The following is a 15,970-nucleotide window of genomic DNA, read 5'->3' on the forward strand; positions in this document are numbered from 1 at the left end:
AGGCATTCTCTCTGGAGACATGAAAAGAAGAGAAAAGGCAAACATATTCTCTCCTGCACACAAAGGGTCATCAGTGTCCAGAAGATACTTACACTTTTTCAGGCTTTTTATAAAGCAAATAAAAGTGGGAAGCCCTTTTAAAAATCCTTTTAAATGCTGTAATAAAGAAGGGACAATGAAAGCTAACTGGATAAAATGAATGCTGCAAAGAGCATGTTGAAGACCAGATGTGGGATTCTCTTTTGAGAAGGGGAGAATAAAACCCAAGAAGTTGCCTGGCCTGCAAATAGGAAAATCAAAGATTGATCTTAATTAAAACTTTTCTATTCTTGTGAAATGATGAGAAAAGCTCTCATATTTTGGGGGATCATAGGTGTAGCTACTTGAAAGTGCTGTCTAGAAACTGATGTTATAGTTTTTTGTTTGTTTTTTTCAAATGGAGAATAATTGCTTTTGCTGTTTTTTAAGGTAGCAGGGAAGGCAGAACTTCTTTGTAGGCATGTTGCACTGGGAGTGTTTATTCCAGTGATACCATAAATATTGTGTTTGTAGTATTAAACAATCGCAATGTTTGGGAGGAGAGAAACTTAAGGCAGCACAGAGGCTGTGTTACCTGGCCTGCTCGCCTTTGTGGCACTCCCTGTGGCAGGATGGCTTCTGCGGTGGGGGGATTCTCCTGAGGAGATGCTGGGGGAGGGAAGGCTCACTGTCCCTGCGGAGAGCAGGGTGAAGGTTCAGGGACAGTCCAGGCCAGTAATGCTGAGAAGGTGTATGTGCAACCCTGGGAAGGGGCCTCTCTGCCTCTATGCAGGAGAGGGGCCGTGTCCCTGAGCACGGCGGTATTGGCTGCGGCCCTGGTGTGCAGGCTCCTCTCGTGGGATTTTCATGAAGTAGAGAAACAACCAGGGTGAGGTTTGGCCCTGTCCCCGCTTCCCCTTCTACCAAGGGGAATGGGAAGGATGATGGCGAAGGAGGCTCTGGCGTGTACGTGCCCCGAGACACGGCGAGTGCCCGTGGGCTCAGGCGAGGGGTGCTGCGGCAAGTCACGGAGGCGCGGCTGGGCCCCAGGACGCCCGCCCTTTGGGCAGCGGCGGTGCCACGGCCGTGCCGTGTGAGGCCTGCGGCTGAGGGGCCGTTTCCCAGCGGGGGGAGCGTGCCGTGAAGCCCCTGTGGAGGGCTTCTGCCGAGCCGCGACCTCTCCCCTCAGTGGCCGTTGGCGCCCGCCGCGGGCCTGAGGTAAAGCGGCGCGAGCCCTGACCGCGCCGATGTGCCGGGCCGGGAACGCTCCCGCCCCGCGGGGACACGCGTCCCCCCAACCCGCCGGGACGCCCGTGCCCCGGCGCGGCTGTGCCCGGCGGGGCGGCCCAGGCTCCGGCCCGGCCCGGCGCGGAGGGCGCCCGCCCACTTGGGCGTTGCTGTCCGGGCTGGCGGCTCCGCCTCCTCCCGCGCTCGGCTCCGCTCCACTCTGGGACTGCGGGGAGCCGCGGGAAGGCGGTGGCGGTGCGGACACCATGGCTCGTGTGCTGAGCCGGGACCCGGTGGACATTGAGGTACCCACTCGCCCTGCCGGGACGTGCGGCTGTCGCTAGCGGGGAGGGGGCTCTGCCCGGCGGCGGCGGCGGCGCCCGGGCCGGGAGCGCCCAGCAAAGTTTGGCTGCGTCAGGAAGTGTCTCGCCGCTGTTGCCGCTGCCCGCCGGCGGCGTCCGGGTCCTCGCTCCGCCGTGCCGCCCCGCCGCGGGGCCGGCCGCGGGCAGAGCCAGTCCCGGCCTCGGCGGCTGGCCTGCCGCCCGGGCAGCCGCAGACCTTGTCGGGCGTGGCCGCCGGGGCGGCGGCCTGAGGCTCCGCTCCGGCTCTCGCTCCGCGTCCACGTCCCTCGCCCCGGTGAGGGGGGCCGCCGCCCGGCCGAGGGCTGTGTGGGGGCGTGAGGGGGCGGTGCCCGGTGCCTCCCCTCCCCTTCCCCTCGCCGCCTCCTGTCACTCCCCGCCGGCGAAGTCGAGGGCTGGGCCTGGGCGAGCCCCGTCTCTCGCGGTGAGGTCTCCCTCCTGGTTCTGACAGGGTTCCTGCTCGGGCGCCGTGGCCTAAGGAGGCCCTGGGCGGCCTCACGGGCCTCGGGCTGCCAGGCCGGACCCTCTCACAGCCCCTCACGGCCTTGGCCTCAGTGACCTGCAGCTGCCTGTGGGCCGTCGGAGGCGTGCAGGCCCTCAGTTCTTCACTGTCCTGCTATGGGCCAAGCTGAGCTGACGTACCGCACTGTGTCTCCTGGGAGTAAAACAGTTGCATGGGACGCTGAGCAGGATGGCGGGAGTAGCACGCTTGCGGCAAGTGGCTTGCAGTACCTGAAGCGCTTAACGTCTTTGCATGACGTTCCTTGCTGCAGGTTGGACTGGGAAGCTTGGAAGTAGGGTCCAGACGTGGCCTGCTGCAAGGTGGAGGTGAAGTGGAGTGGGACCAAGGCTAGTGCAGTGTAACATCTGGTGAACTCCTGCTGATGTTAGCCAGGTTGCATGGTTGGGACTCAAGGTAGCTTTCTGCCACTGTTCACAGGACCTTGCACTTGGCTGTAAGCTTCAGCTCTTTCAGAGAGTCTAGTAAAAACCAAAGTGATGATAAACCAGCTTGTAGTTTGACAGTCTTGTTCCCGCCTGACACAACTTTTTGCTGTGGTATACCTTGAAGTTTAAAATATTAGGTTTAGGATGGGCTGTTGCAGCTCATTGACAGCCCAGTCATAATGCGCAAATGTGCACAGCAGCAGCTTGAATACACCTCTAGGTCAGTTGTGACTGAATTTTATCATCAGTTCTCATATTGAGTTTTTGTGTCCAGTCCATTTCCTAACTGCGCTACTGCTCAATCTGTAACTAATGTCCAGAAATGCTCTTACAGATACTCTGATAAAACTGAAACATGGAATGCATGGGAAGAATGAACTATCATAGAAGTCTTCCTGGCAGTTAGGGAGGCACTGTGGTATGAAATCATTAGTCTGCCTTTTACCAGCTCAGTGTTTTCAGAGCAGCCAATCTGAGATTTTTCTTCAAGTGTTGAAGTTCATTTTTCTATTAAAAGAGTTTGATTTTGATAGTACAGGTTTTTGAGTATTTTCCTCTGATTTTTAATGCAAAATATTTCTGGGACTACATTGTTTTGCATTTCTTGATATGTATGACAGATTCAAAGAACAATATATTATTGTAGGATCATGTTGGTAATAGTATGCAGCACTACATGATTTAGAAGACTAACTGGTGGATTTTGAAAAAGGCTAGTGTTTGCCTTACTGTCAGGTTGAAAATAGAAACTTTGGTCAATATCTTCCTGTGTTTTTGTTTTCAGCACTCATTTAAATTAGCAAGGAAGTCAAGGCAGTCTAATTCTAACCAAATGCATTGTCCTTTCCCCATCTGTTCGAATAAATTTAGTCACTGTATGATTTGTCTCCTAGATGAATATATCAATAATTACTGGTAGTCTAATTGCATCTCCCCATCTTCCCCCCCCCCCCCCCCCGGACTTTTTTTGGGGGAAAAAAGTGGTGTATTTAAGTAATGTATTTTCAGTAAAAGTGTATTTTATCTTTTTCTTTGAAGTAGAGAAAGTGCATGGTAGCTAAGCTTATATTCTTGTAGATAAATATTCTAAAAAATTTGGTTGTTCAGTGGAGAAGTCTATCACCATGAGCACTGGCAGCACAACTTGAATGTTTTGGTCACTTTCTTGGCTACAGTATAAAAACTAAACGAATGATTTCATGAAACTTATCTCAGTGATTAGCATCTCAAACATAGTTCATATAATTAAAATATTAAATATGACCTTTGGAGTCTTGGTACTACTTTAACATTTATTTAGATAGTTAAGGCTGTATAAAAAGACTGATGTCACTGGTTAAAGAGGAGCCAAGAATCTGTGCTAGAAGTAGCTAAAATCACAGCCAATTCTCCAAGTTATTAAAAAAAAGAAAAATTCCAGGAAGCTGTCCCTGAGGAATCTTGTCCCCCTTGGTTGCCTTAGGCAGCAGCTTCAGCTCCTGAGCAAATCTTTTGGCCTAACTGAAGAAGGTGAAGAAATTACATAGATAATCTTGTTCTAAAAGTCGTGCTTTCTAAATTGTGGAAGACTAGGAGTGTTGTGATTAAAATATAGGGTCTTCTCCAAAAAATGTTAGTGTTACCCCCCCCCCCCCGCCAAATCCCCCCAAACCCCAAACCAAACCCCAAACTACTGCCAACCCCACAAACCCCAAACACTGGCTTTTTTTGAATCTGGTCAACTCTATATCAAAACGTGCTGATAATATTCCTTGGGTGCAGAAACTCTAAGCAAAAGGAAGGAAAGCCCATTCCAAAATAGCTACAGGTGAACGTACCTGCCTTGGATGTATGGTGCAAGGACTTGTCTTGGCTTTTTATTTATTGCACCTTTAGATCTTTATAAAAAATTGTGAAACCTACAGTATCAAGACAGCATTCCCTTTCTAACTTGTAATGTGAGACTGTGTTAAATGTACATTCAGACTCCAGATAGTGTTTACAGGCTTCATACATACCTTTCCCAATGATACTCTGGGAAAGAAAGCCTTCTTTTTTTTCCTTCCTTTTTTTTTTTAGCAGATTCCTTACTATCTTTATCATTGTATGTAAACCATACATAATTATATCTCTTGGAAATTTCAGGATTCTTTAAAGAATTAAAGTTGTCAGATCAAGTACTCAGAAATTAATGAATGGCAAAACTGTGAAGTGTTGAGTAGAAACTTAACTTAGTTTCTTGAGTTCATGCAGGATGACCCCAACCTTGAATTACATCATTTAATATTGTACTCTGCATGCTATATTTTCCTGACTGCATTTCAGTCCTTCTCTGCAGTCCCTCTAGTCACCTCATTTGGTGATGTTTGGGTGGTGGATACTTTCTACCTCTTTGCCATCCAGTCTACAGCTAGTCAGAGTGGGTCTCCCAGCCTTCTTTGGTAAGGGCTGCTTCTCTGCAGAACAGAGATGCTTTGCCACGCTGTTGTCACAAACCTGAAACACTGATGGTAAATTAAGACCCATGCCCCCAGCATACCTTAGTATGAAACAGCATTATCATTCTTACAGTAGATAGAGAGTATGTTGGCATTTCACAGATCTAACTGTCCCTCTGAATCATCTATTGCATATGTTTAAAGGGGAGTTGGGTGTTGATGAATGGGTAGTTCCTTGCTGGGCCAACAGCTGGGTACCTAGCATGCTGTCACACCTGTTTCCAGATGTTAGCACTGATGCCTGACTTGTGAGAATAAAAGGAAAGGTGTGAAGGGCTAGAGCCATGTTCTGAAACAGCAGTCAGGGAATTGTCTGAGAATTACCAGGGTAAATTTGTGGCGCTTTCACATATAACGTAATGAACATCGTCACTGTAACTGTGTCAAGCTTTCTCTTCATTTAGTTTTAGAAAGTATAGATGGCTCTTAAATCACATCTTTTTGTTTGAAAAGTTGTTATAAAATTCATCCATGTAGCTTTGTTTGGTGTTACTTTAGAAAGCTAACATTTGCTGTGCTGCTTGTGCACTGTACTCTTATTACTGTTGTAGTGTAATCCATAGGTATAAATAAGTTGCTGTTGCCTATTGTGGACAAAAGCTTTACAAACTACATTAACTTCAGGGTGAAGAGGAATGTTTCTTAAGGGCCAGACTGTGCCCATTGGGTGCTGACCTTAGTGAGGACACAGGAGGCTCCAGGAGTTCCTCAGTGCATAGCAGACATGTGCATGTTGATTTTGAGTTTCTTCAGCAGCGAGATACACACTGCTTTCTGAAGGCCGCTAATGAAGGTGGAAGGAGGTTATAGCCTGTTTGAGCAGCTCACCAAGGATGCAGACAGCACACCTGAAGTCAAGGGCTGCAGCTGGTTCCAGGGTTGGGTAGGTAGGGGAACAGGACTTCTTGTGCCATACTTCCTGCTGCATGTAAGAGCCACCTGGGAAGTGCCCCTAAGCCTCAAGGAAGCTTTATTGTACAACCTGCAGCTTCCATACCCCTTAAAGTAGCAGGTTTGATAGCAGTGACAGTTCTTCTTTCCCTGGGATATATACTTAGCGGGTGCTATAAAGTATGGGCTATGACAGCAAGGTAAGCAAGTTTCGTTTGTCAGATTTATTCTTCTCCCAATACAAATGGACTAGAACAGTGAAAGACTGCAGGTAGCAAAGGTGGTGCTTGAAGGTACATCTGAGAGCTAAGCTCGGTGTCCTCTAAAGGGAGAAGCAGGGCAAAGATTGAAAAATAAAGAATACTGTAAAAACACAGGAAACCTCCAGCAAGATAGCAGGGAACCCTACTAGTCAGCATGGCTCGCAAAACTGTCAAGCAACGGTTATGTGAATAAATAGTTGAAGCTAGCTTTCTTTGATCTAGGCTAAACTTTTATTTTAAAAAGCTCCAATTATTACAGTGTCTCTCTCTGTTGTAGATACCTGTTAGTTGTTTGAATTTCCATAACGAAGCTTTAATATGTAGAATTTTTTAAAGTTATTGCTTTATAGCTTGCCGTGATGATCAGATGGCTGTTCCAGATTGATGGCTCCGTCTTCCTAGGGTCATTTGATGAGCAATCAGTGAGGAAACAAAACTTCCTGTTTCGCTATTTTTGTTTAATGAATTTCTCAAGCTCTTTCATTGTTTTAGTGGTTTTATTGTAGTAAACTCTTAGATGAGTGGAACAGCAATTATAGCATGATTACCAAGGCCTCATGGAAGATTATAGACCACAATTATCATGTCTTTCATGGAGAACTGAACAATATGATTTACTCATCAGGTTAAAACCTGGTCTGGCAAGTAGGAAGGAAAGTCTTTTGTATGAAACATTTTGTCTTTTCATGTTGTATATGCAAATCCTGTTGATGCTCAAAGAGTTATGTACTATCTTGCCTCCACTGCCAATAGTCTGCTAAATTGTAGCACTGAAATTCAGTCAAGTCCTCCATAATATATATTGGGATTCAGTCAAGTCCTCCATAATATATATTGGGAAAAAAAAAAAATTGGAAAAAATTGGACAAAAAAAATCGATGCTTGTGCTTTTCATTTTCCTTTGACCTTTGAGTTTTAATGTTACTCATGAATTCAACTTCCAATTTTTTCCACATTTTTAAAATTTTAAGAAGGTCTTTAAAATAAGACTTGCTACTCCCACCTTTTCTCATGGCTGGGACTTACGAGTTGTCACTGCAGTTAACAACTCTGAAAACAAGAAGGAACTGAAATTCATTTTCCTTTTTGTTACGTAAATGGATTTAATGATGAGTTTATGTTGTAGACTGGACTTGAATTTTATTCTTTCCTCTGCTTAGTGTCACATCTTCTGTGAAAGTAAAATTACATGTTGATATAGGAAGCTGAGATCTGTAAGGCAAGATTTTGCCCATCAGATGTGACAAGAGCGCAGTGGTGCAGGGCAGTCTTTTGAGATGCATTTGAAGGGGTACCATTCTAGCAGCAGGGCAGGACTTGCACGGTTTTCAGTGCAGCTGAGAGAGGTGTGGCTGTATCAGATGGACTGGGATTTGCTTGGACCCAAGGCTGCACAGCTATCTCCATCCTACAAGCCAGTTTACATGCATGGTGCAGTTTGTGCTACCCAAAAGCACATGCTGCTGCTTTTCAATGGACACTTTTTAAAAAACTACTGTCCATCCCATCCTATGCCATTTTGCCAGTGTCCCAGTGCCAGTAAAATGACCCAGGGAATACAAACATAGCTGGCACTGAGTTGGGAACACACATCTACTTAAAACGTTGAGAAAAGCTGAAATTCCTGGTGGCTGCAGACAAGCTGGATTGAATGTGTCCTGTTTGTTCTGGCTATGCTAACCCTTTGACAGCACAGAGTTCAAATCAAAAACTGCTTTCTCTCCCTCCCTGGTTGCCTGGCAACCTCCCTCCTCTTATTAGCATATGATTTCTATTCCTTTTTTTATTTCATCAGTACAGTGTTACACACTCAGCTCCCTGCCCTGGGCCATCGCCTTTGAGAAGAGCAAAATTTGTGCCTTTATACGAGATGTTGGCAAGTATGTGATTTGGCAAAGAAATCAAACATTTGGGATTAGGAAACCTTTGGCCATAAATGTCTTATCAGAAGCTCAGAGGGTGGTGTTTGTGTGGGCATGTTATTCAAGTCTTTTCATTTGCTGTCGTTTGTATACTAAGGGCAGATTTCTTCTTGCAGATCAGCACAGCATAAATCTCTGGTGTCTTTACATGTGCAGAGCATCAGATTGTGAAATCTGCCAATAGAGATTGGCTACACAGATCTTGGTTGGCATTTTGTCGTCTTGGTCTGTATGCAGTTCAAATGCAATGCCATAATTCAAAATGTAAATATAAAACCCCCCAGATATATCCAGGTCAAATTGGGACTAGGGAAGAAAACAGGTAAAGAAGTAAGTGGAGGAAATGAACTAAATTTTCCAGTTTTCTTCTTATAATAATGATTATTAGAAATAAGAACAACATTTTGCCTTCAAAGTGGCCAGGTGTATTCTTTTATGAAATAACAGGTGATTCAGACTAGGTCTTAAGTTTAACTTTAAATTCCTTTTTTTCTTCTCATAGACTCTTACAGCTGCAAGAAACACCCAAATCTTTTTTGTTGTTGCAGATGGCAAAGAACATAGGATTCAAGTGGGCAAGTTTTTTTAAATATCATTAGAGAAAAACAACAGCAACAACAAAAATTAGAAACATAGTGAGGATGAAATGCCAAAGCAAGTACATTTGGGGACTGTTTAGATCAAGATATGTATAGGAGTTTTTTCTTAATATTATCCAAATCATAAGCTATTACCCAGTTAAGTTGTAGTTGAATCACCATTCTCAGCCCAGATTGACACCAAAGGGATCCAGTTTTCCTTGCAAGCAGGAAGAATGCAAGAATCTCTTCATGAAGCAATTCTGATATGTACTCTGTCCTTGAGATGGCTCAGAAAGCACTGCGTAACCTTCCCTAACTACCTTACAACAGAAGAGGGGTTTATTTCCCTTGGAAATGCATCATCTGGATGACTAGCATCTCTATATCAAACCCCTAAGTGTATTTGTGAAGGGCTTAGGGTAAACGGAGGTTCCACATTAAACAGTGGCAGGCCTTAGTCAAAGCCATGAGATGTTTTAATTCCCTTAGACATCGGTGTATTAGCACGCATTGTGAGTGGTGGGAGGTGACTTACTCTGTCCAATAGCAGTAGAATGTGAACCTTAGATGGCCAGTACTTAGGTCACATTGCTCACGCTGAGGATGGGGAGAAATACACCCATACCTTTGATGTGTAGTCTCAGAACAAACAAAATAACTTTTTCAACACCCTTGTTTTCTTACTGTGGACTGAGTTAGGCAATTTCACTCCTGCCCTCTGTCAAAACACTTAAACCTTATGAAACATCTCGTCTCTTACCATGGTCGGAGATGCCTCACTAAACCAATGTGGAATTTTGAGTGTTTTTAGGTCTTGCAGAGACTTCACCATTTGAAATTAGGGTAAGCCCACCTATAAAAGTATTTTGTTTTTAATAATGCTTCCAGTATTTACACATACAGTTTCAGAAAGCTTTATTAGTATGATAAATATTAATAAATGTGATGCGGGTATTTTATTTGTAAATTTAAAGTGTGTCGTGGTTTAACCCCAGCCAGCAACTAAACACCACGCAGCCGCTCACTCACTCCCCCCCACCCAGTGGGATGGGGGAGAAAATCGGGAAAAGAAGCAAAACCCGTGGGTTGAGATAAGAACGGTTTAATAGAACAGAAAAGAAGAAACTAATAATGATAATGATAACACTAATAAAATGACAACAGCAATAATGAAAGGATTGGAATGTACAAATGATGCGCAGTGCAATTGCTCACCACCCGCCGACCGACACCCAGCCAGTCCCCGAGCGGCGAATCCCTGCCCCCCACTTCCCCGTTCCTATACTGGATGGGACGTCACATGGTATGGAATACACCGTTGGGCAGTTTGGGTCAGGTGCCCTGGCTGTGTCCTGTGCCAACTTCTTGTGCCCCTCTAGCTTTCTCACTGGCTGGGCATGAGAAGCTGAAAAATCCTTGACATTAGTCTAAACACTACTGAGCAACAACTGAAAACATCAGTGTTATCAACATTCTTCGCTCTGAACTCAAAACATAGCACTGTACCAGCTACTAGGAAGACAGTTAACTCTATCCCAGCTGAAACCAGGACAAAGTGATAAACACAATGAAGTCCTTGAAATGCCAAACCTTTCATCTTTGCTCAAGCCAAGGTTCAATTTTATTTTCAGTATGACATTTGCTGCCTGAAGTGTTACAAGTGACGTGACCTTAAAATGATGTTTATTTTAGTTCATTGAAATGATTGGCCTTTCCAGTTCAACTTGACACCAACAGTGCAAATGGGAGATGGCAGACATGCTTGCCTGTGACTTCATTTGAAAGCTAATTAAAAAAATATCTAGGTGATGAATCTAAATATTTCCATTTAGATGGGATGGTAGTCATCAGTTAAAGGTAATCATGGTGCATTCTGACATTTTAATTTCAGGTTCAAAAACAATTATATATGTAATTAAAGGGAGAAGTGTCCAGGCAGCCAAACTGTCTGATTTACATGTCTTGCTGGTGTATGCAGTTTTTTTAATAGATGTACCTGTGCACACCACTTTGAGAATATAGAAATGAGGTGGAAAAATTGAAAGCTGTTTTGAAAGTTTGACGTTAGTTAATCTTTCTTCCTAATGATGTACTTCTTTCAAGTATTAGTCATATGCGCAATGTCATTAGGTTTATATTTATGATGGAGATTGGACTCTGTGCCATTTTCAGATAGGTTGTTGTGGTACCTAGTTTATTTATTGATATATTGCTGCACACTTTCCTTGGTTCTTTGTTGTGATTTTGTTAGCTGTGCTCTGAGAGGCCTTATTTAAATTGAAACTTCTTATGTTGGAATGAACATAATGGCCGGGGTTTTTTTGGTCAACAAAACATTTGACCAACTTGGAGACAATGAAGCAGACTGCTGTGTAGGAGATGCATCACTGAAATTTGAGCTACTGTTTCCTAAGACAGAGATGTTTGGTTGTGCTGTACGGTCTGCACAGGGCTGTCTACCCAGCCTTGAGAGAGGTCCTCATACTGCCCAATCACATCTTCATTAGTTGATTAAGTAGTGATAATATTGTGCTCTGAAGGGAGCCCTTTGCAGTCTTGCGATGAAAGGACAGAAAGCAGGACATGTCCTTCTGGGTGAGGAGAAATGGGCTGATAAGTATGTGGAAGGATCTAGAGGGAAGGAGGAATAAAATAGGCTCTGCAAGCAAGCTATTGCTGAATTTAACAATCACAGCATTTTCCTTAACAGCCATTGCACTGTTAGCATCTATACTAGCATCTAGCTCATAATAAAATGCTTGGTTTTACCTTGATTGTGAAGGGCATTCTATGAAACCTAATTCTGTTCCGCTCTTAACAATAAGCTGACTACCCTCCCATCCAGGCATGTCTAGCATCCATGCAAAACTCCAGAATGCATGTGTGAAAGTAGGTAGAGGTGTTAGAATAGGTTATTAAAAATGTAGACCCATAATGTGAGTAAAGAAGATTGGAAGTATAAAAAGAGGTTTTACACCTGGAAGTTATTATAGTTATTTAGATTGAGCAAGAATAATAACCAATTGTTTTCTAAGATGTATGACACATTTATGAAAAACCTTGAAGGATAAATGGATCTTTTTAGTATGCTACTTCCACAAAGGACTCTATGAATAAAATAATAGTGAGAGAACTCTCAGTGGATGCTGAATACTGCTAATTGATGAAATTATTACTTATTACACTGCAACTGAACTCTGCTTAGAAACACTATTTTCAGTATGATTTTTTGAAAATGACAGCTGAAATGTAAGAGGCTTTGTATTGAAAGTGAATAGTGATAATTTCTTGATATCTTTGAAATGAAGGATATTTCAGTGACAGTTAAAACTGAGAAAAGTGTTTTTTTTTTTTTTAAGTGCTCAGATTATGGAATATTGCTATGGAAATAAAATGAACTTTTCTGAAATCAATAAAGTAGACTTAATGTGGATTTATGAGGCATTTAAAATAATTTTAAGTATTCTTATTTATAATAAAGCAGTCAATTATTTGTGTCAGCAGTTTTCATATTATGTCACATGTTAAGGTTAAAAATGAGGTTTGTGAGATAGGGTGTAGCCATCGCATTTAGGAAAACTCTAATTGTAAATTAAATCAGTATTGAAGAAGAACTCCATGATTTACTGCTCAGGGCAAAAATGGGAATGAGTACCAGATTTGGCTTTGATTTAGAACTGATGAAATTAAAGCCCGCTGTCCTTCTTGGTGTGTCATTTTAGGTCTATGTACTAGCTCTTAAGGAACGTTATCAGTAATTGGTGTGAGGATCTGTGCGCAAAGTATCATGTGTAGTGTAATATTTTGGAACATAACTGCAGGTGAGTACAAGATCTGATTTCAGCCTTAACAAATTTGTTCATCAGTCTTAGAGGTATACCTCCCTCCCTGTTAATTGGCAGTCTTCAGAATCTGAGGGACAAAGTAAGTGTGTGCAGATTCACTCACACACTTGCATCTGCGTGTGTGTGCATGCTAATGACAGGAACACGGGATGGGAGATTAGAGGTGGTTCCCAGACTTATTCGGCTTCCATTTTAAAGCTATGTTTGATACTGCCCTTCTTTCAGTTCCAGTTGAAAACCAAAATTTTGAAGATTTTAGTAAGCTCATACATAGCTCTTCAAAACAGATGGAAGTGAGAGAGTGACAAAAGAGTTGGGAGGAAAAAAAAATCAAACAAGATAACCACAACAGAAGCTGTTCTAGAATGCTGGTGATAAAATGCAGAACTGAAAAGAATACAGAACAGAAAAAAAGAAAATATTATCTCTTCTCAAAAAACCTGCAGTCTGAGTAAAATGTCAGCAGTCAGCAGTAACCAATACTATTGACTGCTGAAGGGCCAGTTCCTCTTTGTTAGGTTATGATAAGAAATAGTTTTCAGAAGACTGTAGAATATTTGTTCTGAAGTAAAGCAGAGTAGCTTGCACGCTGCCAAACCTTGGCACCAGGTGAGGAGATAAGATGAAATGATTTAAGAACCCCAAGAAGTATTAAGCACAAAAGCAAAGTTAGCTCATTTTTAACTCCCAGCATAATGTTCTCTGTGCACTTAATCAGTGAGCCCTTAATGAAAAATATATAAGCAGTCTTGAGAGAGAGTTGGGTCAAAACTCTTTTAGTGTTGGAGCAGTGTTCTTGTCATATTTGCTCTCTGATTTGCTTTTGTAATCTTAGCTGAACAGCTAATCAGCTCAATTTCATCCAGGTTAGCCTTCCATCCTGGTCAGTGGAAGGCAGGAACATGGGGATGGAGGTCTTCTCTTTCCAGGGTGACTCCAGTAACCATTAGACTATTATGCAAAAGTGACTGCTCTTGTCATTTCCTGTGACTCTTCCCCCCTTTTCCCCTTGTTTCAAATGGAAGCTAGGAAACTCATGCATTTGAGTAGAGGTAAGTGTTTAAACTCAGGTAGAGTTTCAAGTTGAGAACCATCATCCCAGAGAAATGTTTGTGCAAATGCTGCCAGTTGGTGTGTAAGTCCAGGAGGGTGAGAGAGAACAACCATCGTGGTTGTGTACTTCTTGGGTATTTGGTGTTTTGTCACAACTAGCTGCGGTGTTCTGCTTGGCATGCTGGGAGCTGTTGAATCCCTTCCTCAGTTGCTGTAAGAGGAAGCCGACTTAGGCATGCAACTTCCACTTCTGGAGTTAGTCACCTGCCTTACTTACAAAACTTACCTGTCTGTGAATGTAGGCCTCTGCTCAGGAAAAGTGAGCAAACAATAGCTAAAAGAAGAGCTGACCTAAAGTCAAGCTGAAGAAGGTAAAGACCAAATCCACATTGAACTGTTGGTTCTTCTGGCATGTTTCTGAAGCTGTCAGGTGGAGAAGAGTGGGAGGATAGTTAAAACACTTACGTAACAGTTACCTGGGTACTTTTCCTTTGCATCATTTCTAGTGTACTAAATAATGTTACTTCTGTTACAGCTGTTCCTGTTACTCTGCAATATTTGCTGTTGCTCATACCAAACCACAAACAAAGGGATGCTGATCTGAGACAAGTGTTTGTTAATATTTCCATCCTAACTGAATGACAGCTTTGTGGTCTTGTATCTTGTAGTCTAGGAAAGACAGCTTAGTCCTGTCAGCAAGATGGGAATTTTATTTTTTGCAAAAGTCCAATACTTAAATTTTTCTGCAGCTTGGAATCCAAGGCTTTAGAATCATTACAGTATGTTTATAGGAGAACTACTTAACTATATTTTTAGAAAAACTTAGAAATGATAAAAATAGTAATTCTTCCCTGTTCAAAGGTCTCAGCAGAAATAAAGTTTGGCTTAGTAAGTAAAAGAGTTGGAAAATAATACTACTACATATAACACCCTTTATAAAGTATTTTAAAAATGAGTTTTCTGTATAAGCATGTGACAAAGTATGATAGATCAGAATCCAAATGTTTGCTGGCATGTTTTTAGATTGGGCAGCCTAATTTGATTATCCTATTTTTTTAAGAGTATCACCTCTGCCTCCAGGCCACATATTCAGCAGTATTTAATGTCAGTAAGATTTAAAAATCAAAATTGTTGAATAAGAGCAAAGAACTCCAAGGAATTGCTTTGTATTCCTCATTATTGATATATGTTCCACTGTCATCTATAACGCATGTGATGCCCTATGAATTTACAGAATGTCACATTTCTTTGCTTAAAGGTGTCAACATAGGATCACTGTGTGCTTCTGCAAAAGAAGACAATGACATGTTAAAAGGAAGAGGAAAACTTGGCAACAGTTTCCTCTTGCCTTACTTGCATGGGCTGTCAAATTTTGTTGTTTGAAGATTGGCTGTGTTATTTTTTCAATTATCAGACGTTTAATAATATTTTAATATGTGACTTCACACATCAAACCCTTACTGTTTATAGTATATAATTAACAAATCCTTCATATTTCCATTTTCCTTCTACATGCTGATTTTTTTTTCCTTTTTGATTAGGATGCTGTGATGTATACACAAAGTTACTAGAAAATCAATAGTTCCATTGTCAGTTTTGTATTTTACCATTGTATTAAACAGTTGCTACTGAAATTTTTGTAGGAGTTTGCACATTAGTTGCATATGGGTAAGTTTATTTGTTGCTTCTTAATGTTGCAACAGATTTAGAAAGTCAGTACTGATAAATAGTTGGCATGTTCTTGGAACAAATATAAATGTTCACGTGTTTCAAGCACTGAATGTACTAGATGTTTTAGATGTATATTGTCGCTCTCATCCTTGTATTTCAGGTTCATTCATCGGACTTTGAAAATCACCTTTTAACGAAGTTTTCAGAAGATTGCTTTGCTCAGCTGAAGTTAGTTCAGCTGATTTTGCTAATGTTTAAACTTAAAGCAGTAATAACATTTAATGCTAATTTCTCTCCTATGATCAAAAGTCAGTAGAGCATTCACTTTTCATTAACTGACATGTCTCTAATGCAAGTTTGGGTTTTGGTTAAGCAAACACCTGCAATTGAGGGTTCAATAGAGAGGTTCAATTATGGGGATGCAGTGGCCTGTTTTTGGTTTTGGCACCAAGTTTATCTCCGAAGGCAACCGAGCTTGCTTTCTCTTTCAATCTGTTTGTCTTCTTGCAGAAAAATAGAAGTGAGATGTAAATGTATGTGTATGATAATGATCCTTTTTGCTGTGAGATATTCATTAAATGACTGTCTGTATGAGTGAGCAGTTACAAATGTTATTTAGTATTTCTCATGTAACAGGGCAATTTGGTGCACAAGCGATCGAGGCATAGATAAATATTATAGTGAGGAAACCAAAAACTTCTGTTATACCTGTGAT

At 42.1% G+C, this 15,970-nt stretch overlaps 1 protein-coding gene across 1 annotated transcript in view; it reads left to right on the forward strand.

Annotated features, from left to right (window-relative positions):
- Window positions 1-1,420: 1,420 nt before the first annotated feature.
- The window catches only part of DPYD (dihydropyrimidine dehydrogenase), a 368,019-nt gene continuing 353,469 nt past the window's right edge, over window positions 1,421-15,970 (forward strand). Inside the window, exon 1 of the mRNA XM_052801600.1 lies at window positions 1,421-1,550. Coding sequence (XP_052657560.1) covers window positions 1,512-1,550 — 39 coding nt within the window. The 5' untranslated portion in view covers window positions 1,421-1,511. The remainder of the gene's footprint in view (window positions 1,551-15,970) is intronic.

The sequence above is a fragment of the Harpia harpyja genome, chromosome 11 (genome assembly GCF_026419915.1).
Source record: "Harpia harpyja isolate bHarHar1 chromosome 11, bHarHar1 primary haplotype, whole genome shotgun sequence".
In the NCBI taxonomy this organism is placed as follows: Eukaryota; Metazoa; Chordata; class Aves; order Accipitriformes; family Accipitridae; genus Harpia; species Harpia harpyja.